We start from the raw sequence: 22,138 nt of genomic DNA, 5'->3' as shown, positions 1-22,138 counted from the left end.
GAAATTCACCAAAATCTATAAGTATTACAGGCAACCCTTGTGACAGGTCTCAGGTGTGGCTTACTGGCCCTGAGAGGCTATTACAAATTTAATCTTATAACAAGTTCTAGCAAAACATACTTAAAAGAGCCAATATAATCAATTGCCATTCTTGCTGGACTTATGAAAATAACTAGGCCAAGTTTATTAAATTAAAACTTGTTTTGCAAACAGATTGGTGTTAATTTGGCTGTCTTTGATAAAAATGAGGGTGATTTTAGAGAGGAAAAAATATGCTTCAATTAAATTTTAATATTTATTTATAGATATTAAATTCTGGTGCTATTATTTTTCCTTGAGTCTTTGTTATTTAGCTGAAAATTAGACTGGATGCTGATTTTTTCTATTTTTCTCCAGTATTAAACCACAATTCTCTAAACTAATGTTTCCAGTTTTTATCCCATCCTTTTGTCTTGGAATCACTGAGAATTAAAATTGCTATTTTTTAAAGCCCTGAAGATTGAAGTTTGTTGACTCGATATAAATTTCAGAGAAATCACCACAACAGTTCAACCTTAAATAATCCTTGAGGCTGTCTATGTATGAATCATTCAGAAAGTTTACCTAAACACCCAATTGCTTCACCAGAGATATTTCAAACTGAAGAATGTGCTTTGTCCCAATATCTAAAAATTGGCTTGACTGACTGAACTCTAGGATCAGAAACCGGATTATAATCTACTGTATCATTAATCTTTGCTTTCATTTTGTTCCCACAGAAGTGTCTCTTATTAAATACTTGATTCCTTATACATATGTCTAGCTTGGGGAGCCCATCAGCATCAGTCTCCTAAATTAAATACATCTGTTTGATCTGTTCTTAGAAACAAAAAGTTGCTTCAGTGAAATGGAGGATTCTGCTAACCCGTTATCTCTCTCTATAGTCAACAGCTCAGCTTTTAATATGAGAAACTTCTATGTTTCAGAGAAAGGAACTGTTGAGTCCAGAGTAGGTTGCCCCTAAATGTGCCTCAGTGGTATACTGATCGCGTTGAATTAAAGTTACTTAAGTGGCTAACAGGAGAGCGACACTGACCCTCCTTTTTGTCTCCTTGAAAGCAGGACATATATCTCTCATGTGAAGATGCATTCTCTGCTTCTGGAGGTAGAAAGACACTCTTATCACCCAAAGTAGGGAATCTGGGCTGAAAAACCCATGTAAACAAACCTTGTTCCTTCTTGTATTTCCTACTCCAAGACCAAACTTTATTTAGATACTTCACTAAGTAAGCACCCAAGGCCTACATTTTTTTTTGTTCTGTCAATTCCTCACAAATTTATTCTTTATTTGTCTAAAAGTATAAAAGCTGCCTGCTTTGACCACTTCTTAGGTTCCATTTCTATGAAACCTCCATGTACATGAATTAAAATTTGTCTATTTTCCTCCAGTTAATCTGTTTTGTTTCCACTTTGTTTCAGCCACAAGAATCAAGAATTGTAGAGGGGGAAATTGCCCCATCCCCAACAGTACCAGGTTGTTATCTCTTGACGAAAGTAAGTTAGCAATTAATTTTTGAATATTAATACTTACAGGATTTTTTTAGTGGGATTCTATACTTTAAAAGAAGAATTTAAACACACAACAACTTTCAGGTATAAAGGACATGATAATTTAAAACACATGATAAATATATTGTAGCTAATGCGATTCTGAGAGGGAGAAGCTGTGAGATACAAGGAGATTTAAAACGACAGTTGACACAGTTGTCTCATAAAGCCTTTAAAGCCTCAAATAGCTGCATACTTATTGAGATAGTTATCCTTGTTGCTTACATATATGGTTGAGCAAATTCCACATGCAAGGTAATAAAATAGAGGACTTTTGCTGTGTTCAAAGTGATGGCTTTTTCAGCAAAGCCTTAATCCCATCCCTTCAATATGTCCTTGCCCTCAGGAGCCTCAGTGTTCCACCCTTGGACTAGACATTGAAGACTTTCTATTGAGAGATTGTCTCCAAATTTCTTTAATTCATGGCAGTCCTGTGGGTAAGAATGTATCTTCAAAAATTAGGCTGAAGAGAAAAGAGGCTAAAAAAGCATGCAATGGACCCATTCCTTGTCTGCTTATAATGCAGCTTTTTTTTTTTACTTCAAAGGAAAAGGCTAGTGTATTTAACACACACTTTGAAGGCACATTCTATTGGCATTTGCTGTCTTAAGTGCTTTACAAATAGTGGCCTAGCTAATCCCCATCACATAACAGTCTGATAAAACAGGTGCTATTATAAGCATATATATAACAGATGAAGATCACAGAGGCTAATAAACTTAAGTTCAAATAGCTACTAAGTGTTAGAGTTGGATGATTTGAACCCAAGACGTTTTTCTTCAGGGTCACTTTTTTATATTAATAAAATTTTCCCTTTCCCTTCTCTTTAGTACCTTTATAGTCAATACCACCAACTGTCTGAGGGCCAGCTGATTTTAATAAATATCCAATCACTGATCATGCTATAGTTACAGACCCCATGAGAAGAGCTTAAAAAGTGAATAATTGTGAGGCTTCAAGTACTCAGTCCTTTGGGCCACACTTTAATTTGTCTTTTACATATTTCCGTATCTGACTCTTTAGGACTAACACTTTCACACTTGACAGATTTACATATAGCAGATTCACAAACAAGTGGGGAGGAGAGGCGTATTGTATTTTCCTATCCAACATAGGTGTAAGCAAGCCCCACCCGTGGTCACAATCACATGGGGCCAGATAAATTAAAATCAAGGACAGAGCTCCCAGATTCTCTCATGTCTCTGCATGTGTCCATGGAAATAAAGGACATGGAAGCATTAGGAAAAGAACCAGGTATTACAGAAAAGCGTCCATGGTTTCTCCCTCCTCTAAATCATATTATCTTTGAATGATCAGAAACACACTCTCCATCAAACCACCAATTATTTATTTTACTAAATTTGAGGATGAAGTGTCTAAAAATGTTATAAATTCCTCACATTCAGAAACAATTCTTTCTTCTAGATTCCTTCTCTATAAAACCTTGAATCTGTACAAGGAGGAGGGAAAAGGTAGAACCGGAGGCCCTGCAGAGGCCCTGACACAAGGGAATTCCAGCATTAGGGGTAGTCTGTTCCTGGAACACCTTGGGAATTGTCACAGACAAGGTCTCCTTCCCGGCAGCAGGTTGGCAAAGTGTCGAAGTCAAAGGTGGGGTTTGCCATTCCCCAGCAGCGACCAGATGCTCTGTTCCCACGATCCTGAGCACAAGGAGAAGAAAGCGAATTTTTTCAAGAATATTGATGGGTGGTTTGAGGGGAGGGCAGCAGGAGTCAGACAGACTGTGTGAGCTATAATGGGATAGTCTGAGGGCACAGAGACAGGGAGGCAGTGGGCAACATGTGGAGCAACTCGACTTGAGGCAAGTGTGAAAACATTGAAATCCCAAGACTTAACTGATGTGTCCAGTATGTACTATCAAAGAAAGGGAGGCTAAGATTCACCTCTTATATCTTCCAGTATTTTCCCCCTTCTTTTGCTTTCTTTCAAAATTCATGCTTTTTTTTCTCTCTCTCTTCTGTTTCTGAACACTTCCCATACACATGTGGATTCCTCCTAGGTACATATTTTGTTGGTTCTCCCATGCCATCAATTTGATGACATGTCCTCTGCCTACCTTGCCCTGATATAATTTCAATGGGTTGACCAAACCTCTCCTTTATTTGACGGTAACTGTCTCACCAGTGGACTGAAAGTCCACATTGCACTTCCACCATTCAGCACACTTTAAGGTCAATCAGGATCACACAATATTCCTTGCAAATAGATTTCCCAGAACCTTCAAACATCTTCCTCATGGGACCCTGATGGTGTGGTTCTCAGACCCTGCTGTCTAGTGAATGTTTTCAACTCTGGTGTTTTTCATAGTTTTCTAATAGGTCCAGACAGAGAATTCCATTTCATAATATTTTCCTTAAGCATGATCTGATATAGACTTTACTGTTGTTCAATCACTCAGTCATGTGCAATGCTTTGTGACTCAATGGGCTGCAGCACACCAGGCTTCCCTATCCTTCACCATCTCCTGGAGTTTGCAAAAACTCATTTCCATTGAATTAATGATGCCATCCAACCATCTCATCCTGTGTTGTCCCCTTCTCCTCCTGCCCTCATTCTATCCCAGCATTAGGGTCTTTTCCAACGAGTCAGCTCCTTGCATCAGGTAGCCAAAGATTGGAGCTTCAGCATCAGTCCTTCCAATGAATATTCAGGGTTGATTTCCATTAGGATTGACTGGTTTGATCTCCTCACTGTCTGAGGGACACTAAAGTAACTCTCCAGCACCACAGTTTGAAAGCCTCAATTTTTCAGCCCTCAGCTTTCTTTCTGGTCCAACTCTCACATCCATATATGACTGCTACTGTTTTCCAAATTTGCTGTCATACTGAGTACAGCACTTTAACAGCACCGTCTTTTAGGATTTGAAATAGCTCAGCTGGAATTCATTACCTCCACTAGCTTTGTTCATCCTGATGCTTCCTAAGGCCCACTTGGCTCCACACTCCAGGGTGTCTGGCTTTAGATGAGTGGTCACATCATTGTGGTTAACTGGGTCATTAAGAGCTCTTTTGTACAGTTCTTCTGTATATTCTTGCCACTTCTTCTTAATATCTTCTGCTTTTGTTAGGGCCATATCATTTCTGTTCTTTATTGTGACCATCTTTGCATATTCCCTTGGTATCTCTAATTTTCTTGAATATATCCCTAATCTTTCCCATTCTATTGTTTTTCTCTATTTCTTTGCATTGTCCACTTAAGAAGTCTTTCTTATCTCTCTTTGCTCTTTTTTGGAACTCTGCATTCAAATGGGTATATCTTTCCTTTCATCCTTTGCCTTTCACTTCTCTTAGCTATTTGTAAGGCCTCCTGAGACGATCCTTTTGCCTTCTTTTTCTTGGGAATGGTTTTGGCCACTTCCTCTGGTACCATATTACAAACCTTTGTCCATAATTCTTCAGGTACTCTGTCTATCAGATCTAATCCCTTCAATCTATTTTTCACTTCCAGTGTATAATCATAAGGGATTTTATTTAGGTCATATCTGAATGGACTAGTGGTTTTCCCTATGTTCTTCAAATTAAGTCTGAATTTTGCAATAAGGAATTCATGATTTGAGCCACAGTCAGCTCCCAGTCTTGTTTTTGCTGACTGTATAGTGTTTCTCCATCTTTGGCTGCAAAGAATATAATCAATCTGAATATGTTACTGACCATCTGGTGATGTCCATGTGTAGAGTCATCTCTTGTGTTGTTGGAAGAGAGTGTTTGCTATGACTAGTGTGTTCTCTTGGCAAAATTTTGTTAGCTTTTGCCTGCTTCATTTTGTACTTCAAGGTCAAACTTGCCTGTTATTCCAGGTATCTCTTGACTTCTTACTTCTGCATTAGAATCTCCTATGATGAAAAGGATATCTTTTTTTGGTGATAGTTCTAAAATGTCTTGTAGGTCAGGCTTCTCTAATGGCTCAGTGTGTAAGGAATCTGCCTGAAGTGCAAGAGTTGCAGGAGACTTGGGTTCTATCTCTGGGTTGGGAATATCCCCTGGGGGAGGGCATGACAACCCACTCCAGTATTCTTGCCTGGAGAATCCCATGGACAGAGGAGCCTGGCAGGCTGCAGTCTTGTTGTTCAGTTGCCCAGTCATGTCTGACTCTTTGTGACCCATGGACTGCAGCCCATCAGGCTTCCCCGTCACTCACCGTCTCCCCAAGTTTGCCTAAGTTTATTTCCATTGCTTTGGTGATGTCATCCAGCCATCTCATCCTCTGATGCCCTCTTCTCCTTCTGCCCTCAATCTTTTCCAGCATCAGGGACTTTTCCAGTGAGTCAGCTGTCTGCATCAGATGACCAAAATGCTGGAGTTTCAGCTTCAGCATCAGTCCTTGCAACGAGTATTCAGGGTTGATTTCCCTTAAGATTGACTGGTTTGATCTCCTTGCTGTCCAAGGGATTTTCAGCACCACAGTTCAAATGCATCAATTCTTCCATGCTCCACCTTCTTTATGGTCCAGCTCTCACAACTGTAGATGACCACTGGGAAGACCATACCCTTGATTATATGGACCTTTGTTGGCAAAGTAATATCTCTGCTTTTTAATATGCTACGTTGGTCATAACTTTCCTTCCAACAAGCATATGTCTTTTAATTTTGTGGCTGCAGTCACTGTCTGCGGTGATTTTGCTGCTAAGTCACTTCAGTTGTGTCTGACTCTGTGTGACCCTATAGACAGCAGCCCATCAGGCTCTGCCATCCCTGGGGTTCTCCAGGCAAGAACACTGGAGTGGGTTGCCATTTCCTTCTCCAATGCATGAAAGTGAAAAGTGAAAGTGAAGTCACTCAGTCATGTCCAACTCTTAGCGACCCCATGGACTGCAGCCTACCAGGCTCCTCCATCCATGGGATTTTCCAGGCAAGAGTACTGGAGTGGGGTGCCATTGCCTTCTCCAGCAGTGATTTTGGAGCCCCCCAAAATAAAGTCTGACACTGTTTCCACTGTTTCCCCATCTATTTGCCATGAAGTGATGAACCAGATGCCATGATCTTAGTATCCATTCTATTTCAGATTCTTTTCCCATATAGTTATTACAGATTATTGAGTAGAGTTCCTCATACTATAAAATAGGACTTTGTTGATTATCTATTTTATATACAGTAACTTGTATACTTTAAACCCATACTCCTAATTTATACCCCCTCCCCACCTTTGGTAACCAGAAGAGTGTTTTGTCTGTCTATGAGTCTGTTTCTGTTTTGTAAATAAGTTTATTCGTATCATTATTTTACAGTCCACATATAAATGATTTCATATGATGTTTATCTTTCTCTGACTAATTTCATTTAGTATGATAATCTCTAGTTCCATACATGTTGCTTCAAATGGCATTCTTTCTTTTTCTATGGCTTAGTATGGTGGTACAGTAGTAAAGACTCTGATTGGTTGGGTCAATGTAGGTAACACAAAAGACACGGATTTGATCCCTGGGTCAGAAAGATCCCCCAGAGGAGGAAATGGCAACCTGCTCCAGTATTCTTGCCTAGAAAATTCCATGGACAGTGGAGCTTGGCAGGCTATAGTCAGTCCATGGGGTCACAAAGAGTCAGACGTGACTGAGTAAATAAGTATATACATATTTCATTGTATGTATGTACCAAACCCACATAGTTTAAGTGTTCTGGTTGATTTTTTTCCAGACATGTTTTCTTACAGGATTTCTTAATCTATGACCTCTTGAAGTCCACAGTATTTCATGTTAACAGATATTACAGTAGAGTCTTTGGCTAAAATTTATTTTTTTGTTAGAGCCTCTTGGAAAGCTCAACTTTCCCTAAGGTAAGAATGATGGGACATTCCCTGGTACAATGTAGATAGACAACATGTCAGGCTGCAGTCTGTAGACCTTTAAGGACAGGGAGAGGGAAAGAGAGACACTGTATGAGACGAAGGGAAGAATGGGAGGGGAGGACTTCTAGAGGAAAAGGGCAGGAGAGCAAGTCTGACAGGTATAATTTTGAAAAGAGCAAGAAATCTATTTCTTGTAAAGGAAAATAGGATGGAAACAACAATAGAAAGAAATCAGCAAATAAGACTCAAGACCCTTCAGTTAAAGTTATTTTCTTCCAATGTGCTACAAAAATTACTTAGTTTCATGGCAAAGAGCATGAGCTGTCTCAAATTTTCCCCAGTAGCCTTGTTGCATAGAAAGAAGGCAAAGAACTTTAGTATACTTGAGGCATTATGAATCTCACAATATTCAATTCTCCTTAAAACCTAGTTCCATGATGTGGACATAGATGGACCCAAACAAGTGCTTTCACATATGATCACTAACAATCTGAATCTTTCTCATGAGGCATAAGCTAGCCTACTCCTTACTTCAGAAAGAGACATCTTTCTTGTATTGGAGAGTGACCAGGCCTGACTTACTTTGCTCTGGATGGAGGCACTGTCTCCATTTTTCAAAACTGTAAGCAAACCTGTCATTGCTTTGGAGAGAGGTGGCCTTTCTGTTTTTAAAGGCTCTTCACTACACAGACTTCCTTGCAAAGGTCATCCAGAAGAGAGGGCAGTGAGTGTCTCTGATTACATGAAGTTCAGAAATGCCAGAGCTCCACACAGAACTGTTTCCCAAGTCTGCTCTGAAAAATTCTTTGCTTTCTCAATTAAAAAATGGTGTTCTTTCCACTTGTGGTAGTCGATCACTTTCAGAAAAAGATCATGAGTATGGGCTTAAAAGTCTGGGGAAAATTCCCCGGGAAGTTGGCTACAGAGAGATGCTGAGCATTTCAAAGTCTTTAAAAGGATGGGATTGAGCAATGAATGTGCATAAAGCACTGTATTATACAACAAGCAACATTTTATTATCTCTATGATTTTTTCTGAATAGTACCTAAGGTATTGCAGGTAAATCCTGGAGATTTTGTCTCTGGTTAACATTTTCTTAATAGAATAATTCTTGGGTTTTAATGATCCAATCTCCAGAAAATATGTACATCAACTGGTGCAATATTTTTCAGCCAAATTTTGAATAAGAAAAATTGATATATGCATTCCCAAATCCCAATATGAATCCATTATTAAAACTATGCATGGGCTAAGTCTAGTGACATACCAAGCACGATTGGTAAAAGATGAGACTCGCATATTTTTTTCAAAGAGAGCACAGGTCACAGATGTTGCAGGTGTGAAAAGAGGCATCACTGGGTCATGTATGGCATACAATAAAAGAAAAAAATTTAAACTACACATTTATTGTGTGCTAATCAGAAAATCAAGTTTTAAAGAATTTTCTATTTTAACACGACAGTTTCCTACTTAAACCTGGGTGTTCATGGGTTTTAGAGCATTGTTTGGGTGATTGGGGTAGAAACCTACTGTACTATGGGTGTTTTTTTTTCATTTAAAATGGTGAGATGTAAGCTCACAAATTCAATTTTTTGACTAAAGAACTAAAAATCCTCTTGATGAAAGTGAAAGAGGAGAGTGAAAAAGTTGGCTTAAAGCTCAACATTCAAAAAATGAAGATCATGGCATCTGGTCCCATCATTTCATGGGAAATAGATGGGGAAACAGTAGAAACAGTGTCAGACTTTATTTTGGGGGGCTCTAAAATCACTGAAGATGGTGATTGAAGCCAGGAAATTAAAAGTCACTTCCTCCTTGGAAGGAAAGCTATGACCAACCTAGATAGTATATTGAAAAGCAGAGACATTACTTTGCCAACAAAGGTCTGTCTTGTCAAGGCTATGGTTTTTCCAGTGGTCATGTATGGATGTGAGAGTTGGACTGTGAAGAAGGCTGAGCGCCGAAGAATTGATGCTTTTGAACTGTGGTGTTGAAGAAGACTCTTGAGAGTCCCTTGGACTGCAAGGAGATCCAACCAGTCCATCCTAAAGGAGATCAGTCCTGGGTGTTCACTGGAATGACTGATGCTGAAGCTGAAACTCCAATACTTTGGCCACCTCATGTGAAGAGTTGACTCATTGGAAAAGACCCTGATGCTGGGAGGGATTGAGGGCAGGAGGAGAAGGGGACGACAGAGGATGAGATGGTTGGATGGCATCACTGACTTGATGGACATGAGTTTGAGTGAACTCTGGGAGTTGGTCATGGACAGGGAGGCCTGGCGTGCTGTGATTCATGGGGTTGCAAAGTGTCGGACACGACTGAGCTACTGAACTGAACTGAACTGAATTTTCAGTGATATTTGCAACTGGATTCAGTTGGAAGAATTAATCAGTTCAGGTGGTACCATCAGACTCTACATATGCTAGTGTTGATCATTTTCCTAAATTTGAGACAAAGGACAAAATCAAGAGATGAGATGGGCTGACAAATGGGGGAACAGTCTCTCCACACTTCCCTGCTTCTCTCTTCCATGAATATTTTTCCAAATATCTTCCCAAATATTCCCAGGAGGCCTGATCTCCTGCATCTCTTCTGGGCTTTCTTTGCTTCCTTTTTGCAGCCTTTCCTGGAACATCTTTTCTTGCTCCCCCTGCCTTTCAGAGATGTGAGAATTGGGCACCTGGGAGCACTCAGAGAATGAAAAAAACTCCATCTTTGCCTGAAGGAAAATGGGACTGATTGTGGGGAGGATTCCTTACATTGGACAGTTCCAGCCCGTGCCGGGAAGGGGCTCTACCCATTCTGGGAATCTCTCTGAGGTTACATCACCTCTGTCCCTTCTCAGTTCCTGGTTTTTGTTCTGGTTTTGTTCTGCTCACTTGGGAGGCTTCGATTTTGCCTCTGTTTTTTTGCTCATGTCCTGTTGTAATAAATCTTCATCATTTAATCTGGTGAGCTTGCCTGGTGGATCAGATGGTAAAGAATATGCCTGAAATGCTGGAGACAGGAGTTCAAGCCATGGGTAGGGGAGATCCCCTGGAGAAGGAAATGGCTACCCACTCCAGTATTCTTGCCTGGGGAATTCCATGGACAGAGGAGTCACTCAAGCTGGATAGTAATTGGGGGAATGAAAAAGGAGATCCTTCATTGCCTCTACCTTCTTCCACATACACATTTGATAATCTTGTAAAATTCAGCATTTCATTGCAATTTACAATAGTTCATATTCAATTCAATAGTGGTACCACAATTTATTAAACTAATTTCATTTATTGACTATCTTTTTTATTTTCATTTTAGACAAGATAAGAATAAATAATCTCTTAAATCAAAGATAAAAATGCTCATGATTATTTTAAATGATTTTTCCCCTCATTTTAAGAAAAATCAGAAGGTACTTCTTTCTGTAACAGTGGCTGACTACAAAGAACTGGTTATGAAATTCCGGTATATGTAAGGAATCACTAAGCAGTCACTTGGTTTATAAACCAAAATATGGATATGCAAGAGGACTTGCTGGAGTTTCAAGTAATCTAGATATCATAATGTTTAACACATCCTTGGGAGAATGGCAATATCCAGTCTAAACTTGATTTAGAGAGAAACATTTCAAAAGACTTAATAAGCACAATATCACAAATTTTCCAAGTGTCCTTCTAATTCTCTATTCTTTCATTGCTCTGTGGGGAGGGCAATATTTTGATTTTATCTTAACCAGATGACTTATTGTCTTTTGAAAATATATGCGATGAAAATAGGTTTAAAGAATCATGCCGTCTAAATTTTAAGGTGTCACTGGAGCTGTTTACATTCAAAGGAAGACTGAGAATAACCATAAACTGTTTATGTAATAGAGCTTCCCTGGTGGCTCAGAAGGTAAAGAATCTGCCTGCAGTGCAGGAGACCGAGGTTTGATCACTGGGTCAGGAAGATCTTCTGGAGAAGGGAATGGCTATCCTCTCCACTATTCTTGCCTGAAGAATTCCACGGACAAAGGAACCTGGCAGGCTACAGTCCATGAGTCACAAAGAGTAGGACAACTGAGCGATTATCACTTTCACTTTTACATTTACATAATAATCTGTGCTGAAGAAAACTACAAAGGGACATTCACTACATGAGTTTGCAGAAGAACTAAAAAAATTGGAAGAGTGATATTTCATGATGTTGGGCATCAACAACAAACTGACCATGAGAAAGTGAGTAATCTGTGGCTTGGAATCTGTAAAGTTAGGATGCCCCTCTTTACTCGAGAGACCTGTATTTTTATTCTTTTGATGGTAGTGATATGGCAATTGTTCATTAGTAAGGGAATAAAAAAGAAAATTTAATAATTTTTCACATCCCTTAATCCCAATTGGTTATAACCTTAAGTTTAACCTACTTCCAATTCTCTGAATGTGTGTGTAGTGACAATTTCTGGAGACCTATAGAGTGAAAGTGTTAGTCGATCAGTCGTGTCTGACTCTCTGTGATCCCACAGACTGTAGGCAGCCAGACTTTTCTGTCCATGGGATTCTCCAGGCAAGAATACTGGAGTGAGTTGCCATGGCTTCTTGAAGGGGATCTTCCTGACCCAGGGATCGAGCTTGTGTCTCTTATATCTGGCTGTATTGGCAGACAGGTTCTTTACTACTAGCACCACCTAGGAAGCCCCCTTTTGATATTGAGGAGGAATCAGTAGCCCAAGTTGCTGCTTGCAACTTTCCTGTGCTGTAACTAAGGAAGGCAGGTGAAAGATAAAGGATATAGATAAAAGGATTCAGACAATAGAATCCCAGAGAAATGACACTTGAACCCTGGACAAATAGACATCAAGGTCTTCCTCACTGTTACATTTCAGTTACATGTCCAGGAAATACCTTTATTTTTATGAGCCAAACTATGTTGAGAGTTTTCTTACTTTCCATGACAAATGTCCTATCTAACATAATGAGTCCTCCAACAAGAGGAAGAGGATCTGGTCCCCACAGCTGTGGTGGCTCACCTGCCATTGAAGGGGGAACTCAAGTAAAATGGAAACTGGCACAAGACCAATCACTGTGAACTTTTCAAACCCATGTTTTTACTTTAATTAGGGCAGAAAATCAAGACCCCCAGCATTGTGCAATCCTTAATTCATTTAAACTGATGGAGAAGATTTCGACCAAAATTGCTAAAGGAATATTTAGTTAAGGTAATCTATTTTAGGGCTTCCCAGGTGGTGCTAGTGGTAAAGAACCTGCCAATGAAGGTGACATAGAGACGTGGGTTTCATCCTTGGGTTGGGAAGATCCTCTGGAGGAGGGCATGACAACCCACTCCAGTATTCTTGCCTGGAGAATCCCATGGACAGAAAAGAATAGGGGAGTCTGATGGGCTAGAGTACATAGGGTCGCAAAGAATTGGACATGACTGAAGTGGCTTAGCATGCAAGTGCAGTTTATCTTAGAAATAGGAAATGAAATTTAAGAAACATAAAAAAAGACATTGATCATTCATTTTTATCTCTTTATTTGAGAAGCAATACCCTTTCATGACACTTTCATAATGTTCTTGGTCCATATGGAAAATTTCATCAGTGGTCTCATATGATAAATGTTTTTTTCCAAATTAGGGAACTGGTCCAAATATTTTTTTTCCACAATGGAAGCTTGTGACAAGGGTTGGGCAGTGATAAGGTGAATGGAAGATTAGTGGTTTTAAAATATGCAGATACACAGAGTATGGTCTTGCCTTCAGTTAGGAGGGACATTATTTTCCATTCCAAAAACTGTTAAGAAAAATCTTGCTAGACATTGAAGTCATATGAAATCCAGTCATGACTGAGGCCACAGTGTTTTAAGATTCAAGGATAGAGGACATACTGGGTCCTTTCTAATAAAGTACCCTATAGAAATAAGCCAACATGTAGTTAGAATAATCAGAGCTGGCTGAACATAGTGAGCTATAAGTACAGAATTTGAAAGGTATTAGAAAACTGTACTCAGTTTGACAGATCACATTTACATCTGCCAAAACCACCACCAACCAAAACAGGTTATCATTCTTATTATATGTTTATCTACTTAATTAGATTATTGATTTGTTTGCATATGTTTTATGAATATTAATAAAGTCTATTTATTAATGCAGAGTTCCAAAGAACAGCAAAGAGAGATAAGAAAGCCTTCCTCAGCGATCAATGCAAAGAAATAAAGGAAAACAACAGAATGGGAAAGACTAGAGATCTCTTCAAGAAAATTAGAGATGCCAAGGGAATATTTCATGCAAAGATGGGCTCGATAAAGGACAGAAATGGTATGGACCTAACAGAAGCAGAAGATATTAAGAAGAGGTGGCAAGAATACACAAAGGAACTGTACAAAAAAGATCTTCATGACAAAGATAATCATGATGGTGTGATCACTCACCTAGAGCCAGACATCCTGGAATGTGAAGTCAAGTGGGCCTTAGAAAGCATCACTATGAACAAAGCTAGTGGAGGTGATGGAATTCCAGTTGACCTATTTCAAACCCTGAAAAATGATGCTGTGATAGTGCTGTACTCAATATGCCAGCAAATTTGGAGAACTCAGCAGTGGCCATAGGACTGGAAAAGGTCAGTTTTCATTCCAATCCCAAAGAAAGGCAATGCCAAAGAATGCTTAAACTACCGCACAATTGCACTCATCTCACACGCTAGTAAAGAAATGCTCAAAATTCTCCAAGCCAGGCTGGAGCAATACGTGAACCATGAACTTCCAGATGTTCAAGCTGGTTTTAGAAAAGGCAGAGGAACCAGAGATCAAATGCCAACATCCACTGGATCATGGAAAAAGCAAGAGAGTTCCAGAAAAACATCTATTTCTGCTTTATTGACAATGCTAAAGCCTTTGACTGTGTGTATCACAATAAACTGTGGAAAATTCTGAAAGAGATGGGAATACCAGACCATCAGGTCAGGGAATATCTGACCTGCTTCTTGAGAAACCTATACGCAGGTAAGAAAGCAACAGTTAGAACTGGACATGGAACAACAGACTGGTTCCAAATAGGAAAAGGAGTACTTCAAGGCTGTATATTGTCACCCTGCTTATTTAACTTCTATGCAGAGTATATCGTGAGAAACACTGGGCTGGAAGAAACACAAGCTGGAATCAAGATTGCCAGGAGAAATATCAATAACCTGAGATATGCAGATGACACCACCCTTATGGCAGAAAGTGAAGAGGAACTAAAAAGCCTCTTGATGAAAGTGAAAGTGTAGAGTGAAAAAATTGGCTTAAAGCTCAACATTCAGAAAATGAAGATCATGGCATCTGGTCCCATCACTTCATGGCAAATAGATGGGGAAACAATGGAAACAGTGTCAGACTTTATTTTTGGGGGGCTCCAAAATCACTACAAATGGTGACTGTAGCCATGAAATTAAAAGACACTTACTCCTTGGAAGGAAAGTCATGACTTACCTCGATAGCATATTCAAAAGGAGAGACATTACTTTGCCAACAAAGGTCTATCTAGTCAAGGCTATGTTTTTTCCAGTGGTCATGTATGGATGTGAGAGTTGGACTGTGAAGAAAGCTGAGTGCCGAAGAGTTGTTGCTTTTTAAGTGTGGTGTTGGAGAATACTCTTGAGAGTCCCTTGGACTGCAAGGAGATCCAACCAGTCCATCCTAAAGGAGATCAGTCCTGGGTGTTCATTGAAGGACTGAGGCTGAAGCTGAAGCTCCAATACTTTGGCCACCTCATGCAAAGAGTTGACTCAATGGAAAATACCCTGATGCTGGGAGGGATTGTGGCCAGGAGGAGAAGGGGATGGCAGAGGATAAGATGACTGGATGGCATCACTGACTAGGTAGACATGAGTTTGGGTAAACTTCGGGAGTTGGTGATGGACATGGATGCATGGCATGCTGCAGTTCGTGGGGTTGCAAAGAGTCGGACATGGCTGAGTGACTGAACTGAACTGATTATGTTTCTCACTAATACTTTAGAAAGTACAGTTCTAAACATCATCACATACCTTAAGACTGGTTTCCTCATACCATCAGAAACCTGTCTTGGGGGAATGTGTGAGCAGTACTGTGAATGGAAGAGCAATGTCTTTATGTGCCTACAGCCCACATACTACAGAAGTAATGGTGATGTACTTAACCACAAATACACAAATATGTATATATGGTTATTTCCCCAGGAACCTGGGTGAAATGAGGCAGAGACTGATCGAAAATTCTTGACCACCCACTTCATCTTTCTCAATTTGTCTATGAGAATGAGGCAGAGAAGACAGGCAATTGAAAACTAATATTTTTATTGTGAACTTTGCAAAGTCAGGTTATGGAACACACAGAAGAGACTGAATTGAGTCTGGGGAGGAGGGAAGGTCAGAATGAAGTGGTTGGGTTGGGGCTGTGAGAAGAATATCCCCTTCCATAGTGAGTCTGAATCCCTAGTTCCAAGTCCATGATGAGTTGCACACCAGTTGCACACCAGTCAGGCTGCTGACTTCTCATCTGATCTAGTCTGTGAACTTGCAGACGTAGGGTAAGTTCAAATTGCAGTTATGATCTCTCCACTTGAGATATCCTGGAGAGACAGAAGATCTCAAGTCAACAGGGCTGGTGGAGCTTGAGAACCCAATGGAGAGGAATCCCAGATTCTGGTTTAGGCTTCAAAGGCCCTCCCTCATCTTCACCAGTGTCCCACTCCATGGGAAGAGGATAGAAAGTAAGAAGAGATGAGAGGGAATGGGAGAAGACAGGCCAATATTATAGTTCCAGCCCAGGAGGATTCCCTGAAGATCAGACCCAGAAATGGCAGGTGAGGGGATGGAAAAGGCTGGACAAAAATGACCTTCTATGTTTCTTACCTGAGCTTCTTGAGAGACTCCCACAGTAGCCAGGGCTTGAGATGGCAGCAGGATCTGTCTCCCAGGCAACGTAATTGAGCACGTCATTGCTACTCCATTCCCATCCACCAGCATTGGCCTCAGAGCCCTGTGGAGTAGAGGACGGAATTGGGTGAGACAGAAAGGCCTTTAGAATTCTCCTGGTCTGATGCTGTCTGTTGGAATGATTGATTCCCCTCCCCAGCATCACTGAATTAGCTCTGCTGTTCAAGATGAGTCCCCACAGCTCTCCTCTGGGAAACTCTCCCGAACTCTATTGGCTAATTTCATAGCCAATAATCACAAAGACCAATTAAATGTCTCAAAGGAACATGGCCCTATCTGAACTATACTTGGGGTGTACTTATGTTTACCCTCTGAATCTCCAAGATAGTGTCTGTTTTATAAAAGGGAAAACTGCATCAATCCTAAATGTTCATTGACATGATAAGCACAACATATGCAGACTCAGGGAAGCACAATGAACTGAATTACAAGGTATGCTGTGTAAACTGTGTAAAAGCTTGACAAAAGGCAGATTAACTTTAGTTGGGGACTAGGACCTGCCCGGGACTAAAGGCTCTCACTTTCCCTAGTTATCCTGTGAACTCCAGGGATCTCTCAGGTATTTTCTGGGCTGGCAAAAGGGGACAAAGAAGGACCTGGGTGGCCATAACACCTTTGGAAGTAACAGATTAGAGAGATGTAAGTGTACCTCTGTGGGGTCATGGAGCCCAATCCAGATGTCTGATTGGGTGTTCAAGTTGTTCCTAACCAAGGAGGCCACGAAGGATTCCTCAGCCCCACTGAGCACAGACACAAGATGTCCCGAGGGCCTCTTCTGGCAGGCAATCTGTGTGGGGAAGGGAAATACACAGGAGGAGCTTGACACACCACTAGGGGAAGGGAAGGGCCATTGCAGGTGAGAAGGGGTATGTTTACCAAACATGAATTCATCATATTCATCCTCAGGAAACTCTTGAGAATGGAGACCCCCTGGTCCCCAAACCCAGTCTCTGATTTGCTTCTGCTTATTTCCCCTAACTGCAGATCCCACCACTCACATCTGCATCCATCCAGGTTTTGGGTGTTTTAAACAAGGCATAGCAGTGAGACCTATAGGCCATGGAACCTGAGGGACAGCTGATCCTTGCAGATGGCAGTTCCTTTTGGGAATTTTCCCCTGGAGAGGAAGAAATAAGGGAGAGGGTTGGGGTGAAATGGAGAGAGGGGATTGGAGGGGGAAGGTGACCTTGGGGAATATTTATGAGGCCAAGGCTTGGGGCGGTGATACCAAACTTCTGACTGCCTCTCACCATTGCCAACACTCCAGGATTTTTTATAAATCATGAACTGGACCTACTAACTGGATGATGATCTCTCTTCTTTTTATTCATTGTCTTTATTCAAAAGTCCAGTCCTTCTCCTCTGAGTTGATAGATTCTCCAATCATTTTCCTTCTACTCATCTCATTAATGACACTCTATACTTTCCTCCTTCATCTGTGTACATAAATTACTGAGAAAATAGAAATCACCTCATCCCATTGTTACTGAACCACTGGAGTGCTTCCCACCACTGGTTACCTGAAGAAAGGAGTGATGACTCAGGAATTCCAGGCAATTATGTATGTGGGGATATTCCATTACCAGGGGAGGCACAGGAGCTTTCCTCTTTGTCTTGGCCTTGAGCAGACACTGGGAACCCAGAGCTAGAGGCAGAGAAATCTCACCTTGGATCTGAGACAGGAGCATCAGGCAGGAGAGCAGCATCCAGGACAGTCTGGGGAGGCCCAGGGAAGGCAGCATTGTGTCTGTGAGGTGTGGAGGCAGCTAGAGAACTAAGGGAGGGTGGTCAGAGAGAGGATGTGAGAGATCCCCTGTTGTACCTCTTGTCTTTTCCTTCATCTAGTCCCCTAATAATAACTCCATCTTGGTAGCATCCCTCCCCTTCCATGGTGCTGGAAAAAATTAGAAAATCTACACATCCTAGTGTACCTGAGGTCTCCCAAGTCTGGCTTCCCCTGGTCTCAGAGCTCCCACATTCTCTGAGGACAAGGATCCTTGTACACCCTCCCTGAAATGTGCAAGGTGAAACCCCTGTCATGGGTCTCATCTAGTCTCGGCTCCCACTTACCTCTCTTGCAGGGATCTGCACTGGCTTGTCAGGGCAGAAAAGATTGGGCTTTTATAAGAAGATTTGAGGGAGGGGCACTGAAATGAATAATGGGAAAAAGGAGCCAGGACAGGGGTCCGGGGGACGTGTCTGGCTTTGATTTGTGGAGATTTCCACCACAGGCAAGAGATCCTTACAAAGGCTGGGAATTGCCACAGCTGTTGCTTCTTTTTCTTCATCTGACCAGTAATTTCCCAGAAACAGGTGATGTTTGTCCTTTTTTCATCCTTGCCCAGTTATCTTGTTTGGAAAAACTTACAGGAATGAAGGAAACCTGGTGGTATGAATTCTGATGTTTAATAGTTTAGAAAGTATGTGACATTGGAGAGTTCAATCTGCCAAGAACGGACTCTTGTTAGCATATATATGAGTTTCATTAATCCTTGTCTTTTAAGATTAAAAAAAAAAAAAAATTATTAAGTAAAAGTTGGGCGAGTATAACTTTGAAAAAAATTATTTGAACTAATGAGTCTTTGTGTGGATCACAACAAACTGGAAAATTCTTAAAGAGATGGGAGTACCAGACCACCTTATCTGTCTCCCAAGAAACTTATATGCAGGTCAAGAAGCAACAGTTAGAACCCCACATGGAGCAATGGACTGATTCAAAATTGGGAAAGGAGTATGTTAAGACTGTATGTTGTCACCCTGCTTATTCAACTTCTATGTAGAGTAAGTCATGTGAAATGCCAGACTATGAATCACAAGCTGGAATCAAGATTGCCAGGAGAAATACCAATAACCTCAGATATGCAGATAATACCACTCTAATGGCAGAAAGTGAAGAGGAACTAAACAGCTTCTTGATGAACATAAAAGAGGAGAGTGCAAAAGCTGACTTAAAGACAATGTTCAGAAAACAAATATGATGGCATCTGGTCCCATTGCTTCACGGCAAATACTTGGGGAAAGAATGGAAACAGTGGCAGATTTTTTCTTGGGCTCCGAAGTCACTGAGGACAATGATTACAGCCATAAAATTAAAATATGGTTTCTCCTTAAAATGAAAGTTATGACAAACCTAGACAGTATGTTAAAAAGAAGAGACATAACTTTGCTGACAAAAGTCTGTCCATCTAGTCAAAGCTATGGTTTTTCCAGTAGTCACGTATAGAGTGTGAGAGTTGGACCATAAAGAAGGCTGAGTGCTAAAGAAATGATGCTTTCAAACTGTGGTGCTGGAGAGGACTCTTGAGAGTCCCTTGAACAGTAAGGAGATCAAACAAGTCAATCCTAAAGGAAGTCAACCCCGAATATTCACTGGAAGGACTGATACTGAAGCTGAAGCTCCAGTCCTTTGGCCAACAGATGCAAAGACCCAACTCACTAGAAAGACTGATGTTGGGAAAGATGGAGGGCAGGGGGAGAGGGGGCGACAGAGGATGAGATGGTTGTATGGCATCACTGACTCAATGCACATGAGTTTGAGGAATCTCAGGGAGATAGTGAAAGACAGGGAAGCCTGGCGTGCTGTAGACCATGGGTTTGCAAGGAGTTGGACATGACTTAGTGACTTACAAACAACAACAACAGGGGAATTTAGTAAGCATGAAGACTGTGAACTCAATACAGAAATTCTCGTAGAATTGTCATATTCCAACAAAGGTAATTTTAAGCAAGTTACTATTTTAAGTAGGAAGAAAAATATAAAATATATAAGAATATATCTGATAATGGTAGTCAAGATCTCGTAACAAGTTTTTCAAGCTATAAAGAAGATCTAAATACATGCTGAAATTAATCATGTTTAGAAAGAAAGTTTCGATACCTTCAGGATGTACTTTGTTCCTGTATTGATTAATGGGAGGGCAATTGGAATACTAACAGAATTTTTCTGGTAATCTGATAAACTGAATATTCATAGGAAAAATAAGAATAGTTAACACATTTCTGAAGAAAAACAATGAAGAATTTTATTTGGCCATGATTCAAAACTTCTTATTATAAAGGAGTACAACTACAGGGAGAGCAAACTTGAGTAGTGTAATGAAAGAGAGAGCCCAGAAATATTCTTATTATATGTGGAAATGGGAAATCTGGAGGATCATTGCCGATTAGAAAGTATAAGCTGAAGGATTTGGTTTTAGTGGTTAGCCATATGGACAAAAATAAATCAGAATCATACCCCTTAAAATATAAAAAATGACAACAATCAAAATAAAACATACTAATTCCAGAAGAACTGATGTGAAATATAAAAACCAGCATTTTAAAACTAGAAGAGAATATTTAAAAATATGTTTTTGACTTTGATTTAAGAAAGCATGTATTAAACAAAAAGCACAAATTATAAAATAAAATATTGCTAAATATGACCACTTTAAAATAAAAATAAAATAGCAAAGTTAATCTGTCAAATGCTTTATATTATATATAGATATCTGACAAAGAATTTACTTCTAGAATATGTTTATGACAGTAAAACTCAACAGGAAAAAGAACAATATATTCATTAGAGGAGTGAAAATATATAAGTATGTATTTCACTAAAGAAGAAGCAAAGTGATCAGTACATATATGAAAGTATGTCAACCTTATTAGCAAGCAATTAAATTAAAATCAAAATGAAATATTATTTCACCCCTACCAGATTGCTGCTGGTGGTCGTGTAAATTGATAGAACCTTTCGGGAAAACTGGAATTTTCTTGCATGCTTAGCTGCACAGTCATTTTCAAGTCTTCGTGATCCCATGGACTGTATCTCACCAGGCTTCTGTCCATGGAGTTTTCCAGGCCAGCATAATGGCGTGGGTTGCCATTTCCTATTCCAGGGGATTGTCTTGACCCAGGGATGGAGCCAGCATCTCTTGAGTCTCCTGCACTGGCATTTTCTTACACTCAGATTATCCGCTTTTAGGAATATACAGCTTGTATATGAATGCCAGGTAGAATGTATACACAGGATGTTAATAGCATCATTATTTATAACGGCAAAAAAAAAAAAAAAAGCCAAATGTCCATTAACAGGAAGCTGGATGAATAGTTTGTGGTTTAAATAAGCAATATATCTGAGTGAAACTGAGTGAACCACAGTTACAGGCATCGGCATGGTTTAACCTCAAAGCTTTATAATAGGTTGAGAAAAAGATATCAAAATATAGAAGACTGGAAGCTGTGTAATTTTGTTGTTTTAAACATCAAAAACAAAAATTAAAAACAGAAAATGTATGATTTAGGCATATTTACACATGTTAAAATATTTTAAGAGGAGGGAAATGATGAACTCAAAATTCTGAATTGTTACCTCTGAATAAAGGGAGAAAAAAATCGTTGGAACTGGACACAGGAAGCTTTAAGTATATTAGCAGTTTTGTACTTTTAAAATATAGTAGTAGTTTATATGTAACTTTGTTCTGTATTTTTCAAGTCTCCTGTAAATGTGTTACCATACTTTCATAATTTAAAAAATAAGAAAGAAAAATATAGTAGTTTAAAAACTTTTTAAGTTGTTCTTTTAATCACGTATATGATATTTTTATTGTCTTCTCTATAACATATGTGATATTGGAAATGAAAGAAAATGGAATTAAGTAATACAAGAAGACCAGAAATGATTTTAAATGGTTTTTAATTTATTGGAGTTAGTCCATAGAAATCAATCTAAAATGATTGTTGAACTTCAGATATAGGTTTCATCAACATATTGGCCAAGTTATAGTCATCTGCAGGCTTGAGTGGGGATGGACTATCCATTTTCAAGATGGCTCATTAACTTGCTAA

At 39.8% G+C, this 22,138-nt stretch overlaps 1 protein-coding gene across 1 annotated transcript; it reads right to left on the bottom strand.

Moving 5' to 3' along the window:
* Positions 1 to 15,650: 15,650 nt before the first annotated feature.
* Positions 15,651 to 18,085, bottom strand: LOC147363082 (lithostathine). The gene is made up of 5 exons (XM_086323379.1): positions 17,976 to 18,085; positions 17,308 to 17,426; positions 16,959 to 17,096; positions 16,226 to 16,352; positions 15,651 to 15,942 (listed from the first exon to the last, which is right to left on the bottom strand). Exons 1-5 carry the CDS (start codon positions 18,049 to 18,051, stop codon positions 15,875 to 15,877), a joined length of 528 nt encoding a protein of 175 aa, XP_086179505.1. The 5' UTR covers positions 18,052 to 18,085; the 3' UTR covers positions 15,651 to 15,874.
* Positions 18,086 to 22,138: the final 4,053 nt, after the last annotated feature.

Source organism: Bos grunniens, chromosome 11 (genome assembly GCF_055505025.1).
Source record: "Bos grunniens cultivar Pamir isolate PY7600 chromosome 11, Bosgru_T2T1.0, whole genome shotgun sequence".
Classification (NCBI taxonomy): domain Eukaryota; kingdom Metazoa; phylum Chordata; class Mammalia; order Artiodactyla; family Bovidae; genus Bos; species Bos grunniens.
This window is presented reverse-complemented; position numbering and strand designations above follow the sequence as displayed.

Bases quoted from the DNA above. Each gene is read 5' to 3' on its own strand.
- LOC147363082 (XM_086323379.1), bottom strand. From the start codon at position 18,051: ATGCTGCCTTCCCTGGGCCTCCCCAGACTGTCCTGGATGCTGCTCTCC. The intron at 17,097-17,307 runs GTGAGTGGTGGG...TTCCCCACACAG, and splicing joins AAACCTGGATGGATGCAGAT to ATTGCCTGCCAGAAGAGGCC. The intron at 16,353-16,958 runs GTACACTTACAT...TCTACTCCACAG, and splicing joins GGCTCCATGACCCCACAGAG to GGCTCTGAGGCCAATGCTGG.